This window comes from Solea solea, chromosome 11 (assembly GCF_958295425.1).
Source record: "Solea solea chromosome 11, fSolSol10.1, whole genome shotgun sequence".
Classification (NCBI taxonomy): Eukaryota; Metazoa; Chordata; class Actinopteri; order Pleuronectiformes; family Soleidae; genus Solea; species Solea solea.
The window spans coordinates 7,006,264-7,020,427 of NC_081144.1; the positions used below are offsets into that span (position 1 = coordinate 7,006,264).

Here is a 14,164-nt window from a genome sequence, read left to right on the forward strand (position 1 = left end):
AATAAAATTTTGTCTGCAGCTTAATTTTTTTGTGACAGGAGAAAAAAGGAAATGAAATGAAACTTCTCTTTTCTTCAAACTGGAACAGAGAAAAGAAATATCATATATACTGTGCTTATGAAATGTTTATTTCTATATAGCATTAGATCCATTGACATTTTTGACATTTCTGAGATGAAAGGGAAGACGACATTAAACCTTACTGCATGTACTTGGTGGAGAAACCTAAGCAAATAAAAAAAACTGCTGCAGAGAACAAAATGTAGCCTTTGTTCTGCAGTCATTGAATCTGAAACTATTTATTTATGCAGCAGCACCAGTCAGCAGTTTTTCTGCAGCGCTGTCTTCGGGGAACTCTTAATATTAATCTCAAGAAAGTAAAAGCTTAATTGAATTATGGAATTTCATCTCATTACATATGGTTGCATAGTTTTTGCTCTAGTGCAGGGTTCAATGAGTGTGGACAATGGGATTCTCTGCCGTACCTTGGGAGGTTAATGGTATGTTGAGGGCTCAGCGCCCGCTGAAAACACTGTAGACCATCGCTGTGTTGGACTCCGCTGGCTAATTAGTACGATTACTGCACAGCTGGATTGGCGAGACGTTTTGCTGAGTTTTATCAAAAGGATCACTCACTCGACGAGGGCTTCATCCCGACAACTTCTGCTTCAGCAGAGTCTCTCTATTTTAGGAGCGCAGCGCTCTGTCTGGGGAGAAGCCGTCTAAAATTAAGAGAGTGGGAAAACTGACGCAACCATCTTATGAAAAATGTTCCTCTTTCAGGTTGTGCATGTGTGTAAAAAGCTGCAGATACAGCAGCTGTGTGCTGCTCTTTTTGTGCGTCTATTGTCCAAAATAATATTTACTATAGAGGTAGATGGAATTTTTTAAAATTCACTTTTTTATAGTTTTTGTTGATTATGTATGTAATATTTAGTTTATTTATTGAAAATACTGTGTATAATTGCACTGCAGTGCAGCCGTAAAATGTGCATTGGAGTCACAGACCATAAGTGTTGTTCACTAACTGACGTTAAGCAATTGTATGTATTATATGTTATCATTAAACAGTTATATTTTATCATATGGATTAAAAAGGAAAATCTGCTAAATATATGGGCCAAAAACGTCTTATTTACTATCACAAATGAAGAAGAGAAGCATATCATATATTTTTTTACTGACTGATATCATATGATATCATAGAGATGGGTGAAAGATTTAACCATGATAAAAAAACAAATTCATATTGTTGAGTTGACTGTGGATAACAATCATGATAACATTTCAGTTAACCCTTCTGTTAGTTAATTCAAAAACTAACTAGACCTTTGCGCCCATGTACTTATGATGGTAGCCCTTCCTCGCAACAACCGTCCAATCACAGACGAGATTCACCAGGGTGTCGCACGTTTGTCACGTGAGCTTCTCTGTACTGTAATTCCTAAACGGTTGAATAACTGCCAGATATTGAAAGTTATCTTGGAAAAAGTTGGGCATAAGCACTCACTCATTGAACTTTTTTCCACAATTCTACATCCATAAAATCTAGACAAATCCAGGCGGCCTGATTAGAATGATGGTCGTAAGAGGGTTACAGATTGATTTTCGCTCCTGTGTAAAAGTTGAACAAATAATGGTTTTAAACTTCTTTATGGACAGGAAACACCAAAAAACATTTCACTCATTCATTCATTCATTCATATTCTACCGCTTTATCCTCCATATGAGGGTCGCAGAGGGCACTGGTGCCAATCCCAGCTGACATAGGGCGAAAGGTGGGGTAACATTTCCCTCATGACGTGTTGTGTCTCACAGTGTGTTTGTGAACCTTTGCTATATTGACATAAATACATATATATTGTTAATGAATTATTGCCCAGCCCTAATCTCATACTGGAGAAGCTTAAAAATGGCTGAAATGAAATCAGTTTGTAAATTAGCAACAGTTAAGATGTTCCTTTTGATCAGCCAGTTTCCTTTCATCATATTAACCTGCTTTCCCTCCATCCTCCTCTACCCTTTTCTTCTCTCTCTTGCTTGACCTCTCTTTCCTCGTCTGACCTGTCTCTACCCTCTCTCGGGCTATCGCTGCTTCTTTTTTACCTCTCCAATCCCCACTTTCCTTTTTCTCTTTTGACACCCGCCTCCCACCCCACTCTCTCTATCTCTGCTCATTCATCTGGCATCTCTCTCTCTCATCTCGGCAGCAGCCCATCGGACCAGCATGGCTCCTCCAAGCCCCCGCTGAGCTCCTCAGCCATGACATCACGCATCCTGCTGCGGCAACAGCTGATGCGGGAGCAGCTCCAGGAGCAGGAGCGGCGGGAGCAGCAGAGACAGCAGGCCGCCCAGTACCCACAAACCACAGCGTCCCAGACCCCCGCCATCAACGTCACTGTCCCCGTCAGTCTGCCGCCTGCTGCACAGGTGCCGATGGAGGTGCTGAAGGTAAGCAACAGTAATTGTGTTCTGTAGTGGCAAAGGGAAGAACAGAGATTGTGTTATCAGGATGTAAAATAATTTTATTTTTACAGTTATGTGTAAAGTTTCCAGCTCTTAAAATTAGAAGTTGCATGTGTCACCACTGCAGCAGCAGTGGACTAAATGATCCAGGCTGAGCTATATTCATAGATTCTATTGACTCATGTGTGCACAGACAGGCAATCAAGATTTTCTACGACTGTGTGTGTAAAAAAAAAAAAAAGCACAGGAGTGAGTGAAGTGTGTTAAACTGCGTATATGGGGATTATGTTTCCTGAGAGAATTCCTCTTTAATGCATGCTGTGCTTCCAGCCATTTGGATTTAGCCATCTTTAATCCTATTTGCTCAGCTACATTCACATCTTTTCATAGCTTTGATTCCCTGGCAGTCCAAAGGACAGCAGACTGTTAAGGGACTGTTTTCTGTAGGAGTAGAGACTGTAAGAAGGTTCATTTTATCTGGTGAGTTTTTCCCTGTGTTTGTCTTATGCATGAAAATGTCTTCATTTTAATGAAATGGCAACAGAAATGTGTTGAGTTGTGCTGTGCTGTGTGGCACTGAGCTCGCAGATGTGTGTTTTGGAACTTAGTGTCTTAAAGTTCTGCTCTGTGTACGATTTACATTGACTCTTGGATTTTCAGCATAAAGGAACTCTTTTTATAAGGAATTTGAAGTTTTTTTTTTAAAGGTGTTGAGATTCGTCCATTTCAGTTATGTCTCTCTTTTTTAAGGAAAATGTGACTTTTACATAATTACAAAGTTGCCATAGTGTACAGGGAAAAATGCTTATTTGTCATACTTGCATTTTCATGTTTTTGAGCGTTGGTATATGTCTAAGGAAGTGACACACTCACTACACTTTTTTATCTCTTTGTGATCGAATTTGTTATCAAAAAAGTGAACTTTAAAGGAAATCTTTTACAACCGTATGATATTGGTGACGATTGATTAATACATTTTAAACACTTCAAGAAATCTATGTACGTATTAGGCCTGAACAATTAATCTAACAATTAATCGCAGGATGCACAATATTTCTTAAAGCCAAAATGTGTGTCAAATTACCATTTTAGATCAAATATTGTCCTGACCTGTACACATCACATTCTACATACTGAAGTAAACATATTTGTTTCTCATACATCTGCACAAATATTACACAGCAATCATTTAAAATATTCAAAGGAAAATGTGTAATCACAATTTCAGTCAAAATATTCACAATTAGATATTTATTCTAAATCATTCAGCCCTAGTACGTATTTAGGGAGTCATATCAGATGATACTGCAGTAAATTTCACAGTTGTGTGTGTGTGTGTGTGTGTGTACAGATCACAATATAATCGCCATACATTTTTAGACTCCTCATTGGAAACAATCAGACAATACATCAAAGTTTAAATTTGGAGCTATGAGTGAGTCATTTTTCTTCGAAACTAAATCCACATGCATGGATTTCATGGTCACTTGCTCAGCCACACTTTCATCACACTGGACATGTGTGGCATGGACAGTATATCCCTTGAACACTCTGCCTGCCTCACCCAGCATAAACATGATTTACTCTCCATAATCTGCTGCTCTTTGAGAGGTTCAGGACGCCCCTGAACCGATGTACAATACATCAAGTGAGGGTAGTTTCTCGACTTTGGCGAGAGCTTACAGACATTCTTCTTTGACTGAAGTCCTCAAATGAAAAGGCCATTCCAGCTTGGCGCTGTTGAGCTGGGTTAACCAGCTCCCCTGTCTGTGGGTAGATTAGCACAGTCCACACAAAGCTCATGGGTACCAGGCAGAGCTGCTGGACCTCAAAAAGTGCAAACATTAAGCTCAGATGAGTTTATCTAAAGACTGATTGGGCCCTTAATTAACCAAGTGACCTCTGACCTCTGAGGAATAAGTAAAGGATCAGTTTAGGGATCAAGACAAAGGCAAGCACAGCCTTACCACACACCGATCGTTAATTCAGTGAAGAATGCTCGTAATTAGCCCCCACTGCTTTCATTCCATGGCAAAAAAAAAACACTGCTTTGAAATTTATGTAGGATAACTTCCTAAAAGGGTTTTTTTTTTCTTTCCCCCTCAAAGGATTTACAGTGCCATGAAAAGAGCAAATTACTCTTCAACCTTGCACAAAATGCAAGCTTGTGACCATCAGAAAGTAGAAGGATGCCACACGGGTCATTTATTTAAAATGTGATCTGTAATTTGGCGAAATCTTGTGCAAAAACCGTTCAGTTTGCACAGCGCAGCATTATATTTCTGTCAACACAGGCCAATAAGGTCAAATAATTTCAGTTACAGGAACATGTGATTTGTTTCTTCGCTATTAAAGCAGCAGGAAACTGCAAACAACATTGTCAGGCACCTATTCTCCAACAGAGAATAGGTCAAATCGTTGGATTGGATGTTTGAAAGAGAAAAAGGCAACTATCTGACTTATTCACTGTGATGCAAATGCTTCACTTAGCACAGGCAGCATGTTATAAAGAAAGATGTCCACCATGACCATCATGTGACCAGGATGGGAGGGAGGGCTGTAAATGTCTTCAATGCAGTTTGGGTATTCTCTTTCTGAGTTGGCTGTGTAGTAAATGTGTTATATCAACAGCTGTAACATAACATTTGTATTCTGGTGGTTATTTATCAAACTCTGTTTGTGTAATAACAGGACAATATGTCAGAGACAAGGAGACCACACACTCGTCTGATGTAGCCTGCTCACATTAGCATCACAGTTGTTGTGTCCAAGTCCCTCGTTGTGAACGTTAACAGCTTAACCGTGAGACAAAGTGGCCCATTCTTCTCGTCTGCAGAGCTAATGGGGCATTCTTGTTCATGTACCCTGGTAGGACCATGATGGAGCGCCTCGAGCACACAAGTAAAAAATAAAAATACACATCGGCGTTTGTCACTCAGCTCTCCCCTCGCGTTCTCTTTCAATGTGTCTGCCTCGTCTGTTTGTAGCTAAAAGACACGGATAAACAACGGGATGTCTTGTTGTGCTGTGGCTGCAGATGCTGTGAGTGTTTTTGGAAAGAGAACCGTTTGTTGTGAAGTTGAGCAAAATAAAGTTTGAGGCTTATTCGTTTCTTATACTTACAATCAGATACTTTGACTATCAGACCAGTTCATCATAACATCATAAGGTCAAAAATGTTCCAACTTCATGTCTGTAGTTCAGGCCAGCAAGATAATCTTATTATGTGTGATAATTGAGGAAAACCCTGAGGACATAAACAAACTCGGGGGAAAAAAACACAGTTTACCATTTTATTGTAAAGACAAAACGAACATTTTTTACAGTTTGGAGCTGTGACTTATGCTTGTTTATATTTTTGTAATCAATTATTCAACTGATACTTTGTCCCTTTAATAGTACATTGTTCGGGCAATAACATGTCATAAAACTGTGATGAATGGTTTAGACAAAATTATTACAAACAAATGATAAACAGAAAATCAGTTTAGAGCAGCAGCTTATGGTTTTCATCTCTAATCAGTCCTAAGGTTTCTTTCATCATTTATAGTTTTAGTATTTATAGTTTAGTTTTAGTAACTGCTATTGGATTAAGCCCTGAACGATGTCTTTAAATTGTTTTATCTGACCATTTGTCCAAAACTAAAATATACTCATTTAATTGTCAGATTAGACAAAAGAAATGACAATAATATCATGGTAAGGGAGGCAATAATATTATGGTAATGCCATCTTATTTCTTATGTAGTGTAAGGCATTGAAATAACAATGGTAATTGTGTCGTAATAAGGAAATAATACTTCAATAATGCCGCGTTATTTACAAAGTAATCACCACGTAATAGCTTGCTAATGATAATTACTGAAGGCTACTTTCAGTGAAATAATGCCCCATAAAAATGTAAGTGAATGAAAAGTGATAATTACTATATTGAGTGGAAATTCCAAATCACAACAAAACATAACTATTACAAAACTATGACCTTATTTCAAAGGTCATCAGTGGAGAGATGAATTCAGGACTTATAAAGACCAACTGTTGCCTCTGTGCATACTGTAATTGTTTTCTTTAATGGGGGACCTTTGACGTTGTCATGTGCACATAATGCACTCACTGACCTCGTTGTTTCTATTCTTAGTGCCGGAGGAGTGAGACGGACAGTTGCGTGGAGCTCCTATAGTAATCCCTTTATTATGCTTCTGCGCCACTGGCAGACTTCGCCTGAGGCATTTTGTTTTCTGGTTGTCATCTGTCCAGTTCTCTTGAATCCAGAACCTCCTTTCGTTTGGTACTAACGTTCACCTGAACTCAAGGATTAATTGATTTGTTTTTAAGATCAAAGGTGAAGTTTACTGAGGCATCAGAAGGCTTTGTGGCGCTGGGAATGTGACGTCTCAGGCATTCAGAGGGAGTTTACACTTGGAAGGGAGGGTAAAGATAAAACGTCAAGTGGCCAAGTGACCTCCTCTCTGGTAAACGTCATGTGTCAGTCCCACCCTGAAGGAATTTTCATTTCATTGGACGAAACAATTTGGATAAAACATGAACAGATTAGAATTTTATAGCCAAAGGTCCGGTTCAGTTTGACCTCACAAAACATTTTTGTTCATCACTCCATCTTCCACATGAGGGTCGCAAGGTTGCTGGAGCCAATCCCAGCTGACATAGGGCTAAAGGCTTGGTGCACCCTCGACTGGCGAACACACAGAGACAAACAACCATTCACTCTCAAACTTACGCCTACAGGCAGTTTTTTAGAGTGTCCAGTTAACCCCTGCGTGTTTATTGGACTGTGGGAGGAAACCGGAGAAAAACAGAGAATGCGAGAATGCAAATTCCATGCAGTTTTTCTGCAGCAAACCTGGGTTTTTTGCTGCAAGGCAGCAGTGTCAATGTCATAATGCACTCAATCATCCATACATTTAATGCATTTAATTTATTTCTTTTTATAGAAATCTTCACTGCACATTTGTGAGAATCAGTCAATGGTAAGAAAAGGACCAAGATCATTCATTTTAAACTATTGTGTATTTTAAAATACACAGTTGATTATCAGGAGAGGAAAGACGAAAACTTTTTTCTAACTTTTTATGAAATATTTCATATTTCACCTTTCTTTTACCTGCTAAAATCACTTTTTGATGGAGCAGCTCTCAAGTCATAGATAAAGATATGAAACATGACAACAGACATTAACCTGGTCTAGCTTTTTTACAAGGTACAACTATTTAATCTACAAAATGATCTGACATTTTTTTACTGTAAAATGTATCTGGAAGTCATTACAGCTGTGAGATGGATTTAGAGGATTTCAAAAAATTAAACATAGTTGTCTCAAAGTAATTAAAAATATGTAATGAGTGCATGAACCTATATTAAGCACAGTTTATAAGTAGATGTACTTCGCCACTTTCCACGGCTTCATGCTGTATTTACTGGCCAGCACTTATTATATTTTGCTTCTTCTTTTTTTTCACTTGATCAGTATCCTGCTGTTTAACCTTTACATCTCGCCGCGTCTCTGTTGCTACGATATACAGGACTCGCAGTGAATCAGACGATCAATTAAAAGCCCATTTTCTGTTATAGTAAGGTAATGACAGATAAACAGGGCCGGACAGCAGGAGGAGGATTTTATTTTCCCTCCAATCGTGCAGTCTACATTAGTGGACAAATCTGTAATAAACACAAACATTGAAAGTATTCAGAGCACTTCACTTTTTCCACATGTTGTTATGTTACAGCCTTATTCCAAAATGGATGAAATTAATTTTTTACCTCAAAATTCGACACACAACACCCCATAATGACAACGTTTTTTTTTTTGCAAATTTAATAAACAAAAACATACTAAGAAATCACATGACATAAGTATTCACAGCCTTTGCTCAATACTTTGTTGATGCACCTTTGGCAGCAATTAGAGCCTCAAGTCTTTTTGAATATGATGCCACAAGCTTGGCACACCTAGCTTTGGGCAGTTTTGCCCATTCCTCTTTGCAGCATCTGTCAAGCTTCATCGGGTTGGATGGGAAGCGTCGGTGCACAGCCATTTTCAGATCTCTCCAGAGATGTTCAATCGGTTTCAAGTCTGGGCTCTGGCTGGGCCATTAAAGGACATTCCCAGAGTTGTCCTGAAGCCACTGGAGCAGGTTTTCATCCAGGATGTGTCTGTACATTGCTACATTCATCTTTCCCTCTATCCTGACGAGTCTCCCAGTTCCAGCCACTGAAAAACATCCCCACAGCATGATGCTGCCACCACCATACTTCACTGTAGGGATGGTATTGGCGTGGTGATGAGCAGTGCCTGGTTTCCTCCAAACGTGATGCCTGGAATTCCCACCAAAGAGTTCAATCTTTGTCTCATCAGACCAGAGAATTTTGTTTCTCATGGTCTGAGAGTCCTTCAGGTGCCTTTTGGCAAACTCCAGGGGGTCTGCCATGTGTCTTTTACTAAAGAGTGGCTTCCGTCTGGCCACTCTACCATACAGGCCTGATTTGTGGATTGCTGCAGAGATGGTTGTCCTTCTGGAAGGTTCTCTTCTCTCCACCATCGGGTTCTTGGTCACCTCCCTGACTAAGGCCCTTCTCCTCCAATCGCTCAGTTTAGATGGCCGGCCAGCTCAAGGAAGAGTCCTGGTGGTTATAGTAGAGGGCTGTAACATAACAAAATGTGGAATAAGTGAAGTGCTGTGAATACTTTCCGGATGCACTGTATGGAACAAATCTGTATTTTACAAAATGGGTGCCAACCCTGTGCTCCAGTGTCTTTTGTCACCACAAATGTTTGCACGCTGCTTCCACCACATGCTTCCAGCATGTGTAGGCAGTCTCATGCCCATTGACCGAGAATGAATATCAGATACTGACGTTTTTACTGCAGACCAGTGAACTACATCAACAATGGACGCTATTCAGCTTGTATTTGTGCCTCCAGACATAAACAGCAGGATAATTTATGCTAGCATTGGTAAAGCAGACAGGTCAACTACATAAACAACTGACTGCTAGTGCCTGGTCCAGTGGCAGCTACTATCAAGCCCTGGTTTTAGCAGCTAGCACTAGGCCCCAACAGTAGCATCATTTTATGTGTCAGGTTACTGATATACACCACCTCCATAGCTGACAACTTCTCAGTATTTTAAGATTTTCACAACTTTTATAATTTTTGGGAAAAGTGGACATGCAGTTGATCAAATGCACCAAAAACACTAACTATAATGTCACATCGCAGGTTAGCTGAAGCTAACAGTTACACTGCAGCTTAGTATCTACATGATATCCTAATTGGCCACACAAATCCAGAAGATCCGGTAGCAACTACGAACAGGTTTGTGTACTGTTGACAAATACTGACAAAATAAATTAACTCGTTGTCATTTAATAACACAGTTTCCTCCTCGACATAGCTCGCTATCCGATATCCAACTGATATCTGGGGTCATGCCTATAGTCTTAGGGGTGATGCCAATGGCAAGTGGTAGAAAGGATACTGACTACCGATACTTGCAACGTCATATCTCCAATTCAGGTTTTCAGTCAGAATGACATCACTTTCGCCATTGCCATTATAGATATAGACAATTCAGGTTTCAGATCTACAACATCATTATGAACAGTCATAATTCAAGTTCAAGATATCTTTTAATGATCCTCAATTAAAGATATCTACATTGTCCCTTTTAGATATCTTGAATTAAGTTTCAGATAGTCAGAATGAAGTTGTAGCTATCTCAGACTTGAATTGTGACATTGTGATGTCACTACCTTACGGACTGGCATTTTTCTGGGAAAAATGTTAGCAGATAGGGGGAGAGAAAGAGAGAGAGAGCATAATGTGTCCTCTTTGAGTAATAACTGTTCTTTTAGTGTATAAATACCATGGCTGTACAACAACATATATTTCCCTCAAAATGATCTGCAATCAAGTTATGATTCACAACATGTTCAGTGTTCCTCAAGATCAGTGGTAACAGTAACTTAAGTGGTTGACGGAAACTGATAATAAACATAAAAAACTAACTAAAACTTCACTCCATTAGTCACTTTAGTCCTTTACTGAACTCATTCATTCACACAAAACATAGCTCATGGTTCTTAATGAGTCATTGTTGTGCTGTAGAATATGCTCCTCTTTACTGGTTTCAGCTTTACGACCCTGTAGTGATGATTTACAGCCTAAGGTGATCTCAGTCATACCTGCGGGATAACATATGGTAATGTCCTCACGTGATTACCCCCCCCCCCCCCCCACACACACACACACACACACAACAACGATATTAACCTTCACTAAATGAATCTGGTTCGGCTTTGTGTCAAATGTTTATGTCTTTAAATGTGGTAACTGCTTTGTTTTGAGACATTAGTCTGCCATGAAAACTGCATTTTCCGACAACTTGACCCAGTGTATTTCAATCTTTGTCACATTATGTAGACATTTCAGAACTTTAATCAGATTATAACACCCATATTGGATTTTTTTCATTTTTATTTTTTAGTAGTGGGCGTAATAAAGACATTTACAAGGCACTACACAGGCATTACAGGTACAGTAACATTCTGCAAATCTCCTCAGGCAATAGAATATTATAGAATAGAATATTCCTGTTTCCATTTTACAGAGCACAGTACAATTATGTCTTGGATTACAATAAACCCACTGTAAACTCCAATAGGGTGTCATCATTTTTATGTCTGTATTAAGAAAATACTGTTTATGTGGCAGTTAATATTCAGGTTAATATTGGAATATTGCTGTCCATGTAAACACAGTCAATATGAAGCAGTGACCACCTTCATAAAACTATAAAGCATTTTTGTTCTTGCTCTGTTTAATTTCCCCTGAACAGAAACTATGTTTTACTATAATAACATTATTAGTATCGTGCCTCCGTCATATAAACGGGCTTTACAATACTATCAAGAAGAGGCAAGAAGATTTATCGCATCAAACTGCTGAATGACTGGCAGTAAAGTGCGCTTCTGAAACTTTACGTGGACCCCTCTTTATGTTTTCTCTCATACTCCAACCCGTATGCAGCCGCTTCACTTCCTCTGTGCAGCACAGGAATCCCGTCGTCCGGGTGACACAGAGTTGTTACACTATGCTATACTGAGAAACACAGAGAGTCGCGTGGAGCTGATAGACTGAGGCAGCATTGTGTGAACTCATTTAACGATGGTTTGAACAGACGTGTTTTAAGAATGAAATAAGTGCTAAACTAGTTTACACTAAAGTTTTGTTGTTTAAATGTTGCATGGCTCGATAACAAATCGGGGTTTATGTTAGATTACATGGTAATTACTACAACAGTGACGTGAGCATCAGTGCTCCACCAAAGCCTTTGGTTTGCTTTTTCCAATAATTCACCTCAGTTACTAATAACTAATAACCATAAATGTCAACCCATTTGCAACCACATAATGTCAACTGTGTTGTGTTCCAAGAAGCAGAGGAAATGTCAAAAAACCTGTGACTCTGACAGTGAACCCACACATTAAGGGCTCCACCAGAACAGACACCATCCATCATCTACCACTTTATCCTCCACACGAGGGTCGCGGGGGGCGCTGGTGCCAATCGCGGGGGACACCCTGGACAGGTCGCCAGTCCAGGGAAAACCCTTGCGCACACACACAGGGAGAACATGCACACTCCATGCACTATAAGGCCCTTGTTCATGGTCTTCATGGTCTTGAACCCGGGTCTTCTTGCTGCCAGAACAGACACACTAGTTAAAAACAAATGAACTGGCCACGATTGTTATTCATTGGCTTTTAGACACAGTTTGCCCATTCTTACCTGATTAATAATGTCAAATGAAGACACAGGGAGAGGCGAGCTGTAGACAAACAAGAATGAGACCGACTTTATTCTTTGTTCTGCATGTGTCGAACCAGAACACATGGTAAGAATCCTCAGGGTTGTGTTTTTTTTTTTGTTTTTTTTTAAAGAAACAGCCCCAAGCAAGTTTGGGGAAAGAGGTGGTTGTGCAGAACAAAGGCGCTAATTGTAAGAAGCATGTCCTTACATCAAGTGATACACCATAAAGGAATAAATTCAGATTTTACATAAAACAACACACGTTTGAAAAGGCTCATTGTCTTATACTGTGATGCCTTGACATGCATCACTAATGACCTTTCCTGCCTTTTAAAAAGATCAGCTGCATGTGTCTCGTACTTGCAAACTTAGTCTGTAAATGCAGCCAAGAAGGAAGCAGCTATAGCACTTAATAGTTCAGACAGCAGTCGAATACAGTGGAAGTGGGGACTTTTTTGTTTGTTTTTGGCATTATAAATAGTAAGCGGGGAATGATGTTTGAGATGCTTCAAGGATATCACCATTATGAGGTATGTTTAAGATGTTCTTATTTTTGTTTGTGGGGGGGAAATATAACTTGTTTGTTGGCAGTAATAGTGCTGATTCATGTATATTTTGTGGAGAGCTATAGTATAATATAGTTTTCAAATCTTCTATGCAACAAAAAAGGAAGAGAAAAAAAAATCTGGCAAAACACAGGAAGGTTTAAAAATACACTCAGAGGTGCTGCCCCAGTTAAAATGTGCTTCAACCTTGACAAACACTGTGTCTGAACCTTGTATTTCTGCCTACATTAATGCTGTGTGGGGATTAATAACTCAGAGAAATCAAGTTTATAAATGAAATGGCAAGCATTCTAAGGCATTTTCTTTTGTTTGGATAATCACAGGTTGCACCTGTGGTCAGTGGGCCACAGCTGGGGCTGATTAGCTTGAGTTAACCAGTGAGGGAAACACAGCTGAGGCTGATTGACCTACCTGATATAAGCAGGTCCCTGATTCCTTTCTCAGTTTGGGGCTGTGTTGCAGAGAGGAAACATCTCTGAGGGTTTTGTGATTATGTAAATCAAAGCAGGGATTTGAGGTTGTTGGAGAGCTTTGAGTGTATTTCTGTTCCCCCTTTCTTTTCAGTTGTTTATTGTAACTTTTGAGTCTCTCTTTCACTTTTAATGGACTTTCTTTTTTAGAACCGGGTTTCTCTTCTCGTTAGCGTTTGCTGAACGGAAATGTAACAGACTCTTTGAGATAACAACTTGACAGAATAACAGTATTGTGCATCACACCTTCAATCTGTGTCAGGTTCATTTAATATTTTAGTCAGCACTGTGGGGGGCAACAAAAAGGAACTGGCAAGACTTTGAGGTATATTTAGATTTTTATTTTTAATCTTGTGAAAAAAAAGCCTACATTTATGAGAGCTTATTGTTTATCCAAAACAACTCAAATACAAATCTGACAAGTACAACCTAGCTGCAGTGAATGAACTGTCAGATTTGACCAAAGTGCATAATTAAATTATGCATTTTATAATAAGCTGCCCCATCTGTAATCAACACATTCCTGAGCGGCTGTTCACACGTGCAGTGTCTAAAAATGCTTAATATATGTGAGGAAGAAGCCAGAACTGTTTTCACCAAGGAGCTTTTGGGGCTGTGCTTATGTCCCAACCAAAAACCTGGAAGCTGCAGATATGACTGAATTAATGAATGAATTAAACTAAGAAAAATATCAAAAAGAAATAGATTACAGTGCTGCTTTTTTGCTTTTTTTTATACTGTACATGTTTGCAGAAAAAGAGACTGAGTGCATCCTTTTTTTTTTTTTTCTTTTTTTTAAATGACTTCAAGATTCATGAGATTCTAAACTTATT

At 39.2% G+C, this 14,164-nt stretch overlaps 1 protein-coding gene across 11 annotated transcripts in view; it reads left to right on the forward strand.

The window, feature by feature from the left end:
- LOC131468877 (microphthalmia-associated transcription factor-like) overlaps nt 1-14,164 on the forward strand; it is a 33,639-nt gene that overhangs the window by 10,079 nt on the left and 9,396 nt on the right. For 5 of the 11 annotated variants that reach the window (XM_058643550.1, XM_058643552.1, XM_058643554.1 and 2 more), the window contains one exon: nt 2,211-2,451. In XM_058643550.1, coding sequence (XP_058499533.1) covers nt 2,211-2,451 — 241 coding nt within the window. Of the gene's footprint in view, nt 1-2,210; nt 2,452-12,497; nt 12,826-14,164 lie in introns of those variants that run through there. The other 6 variants (XM_058643553.1, XM_058643556.1, XM_058643558.1 and 3 more) reach the window with 4 other exon arrangements.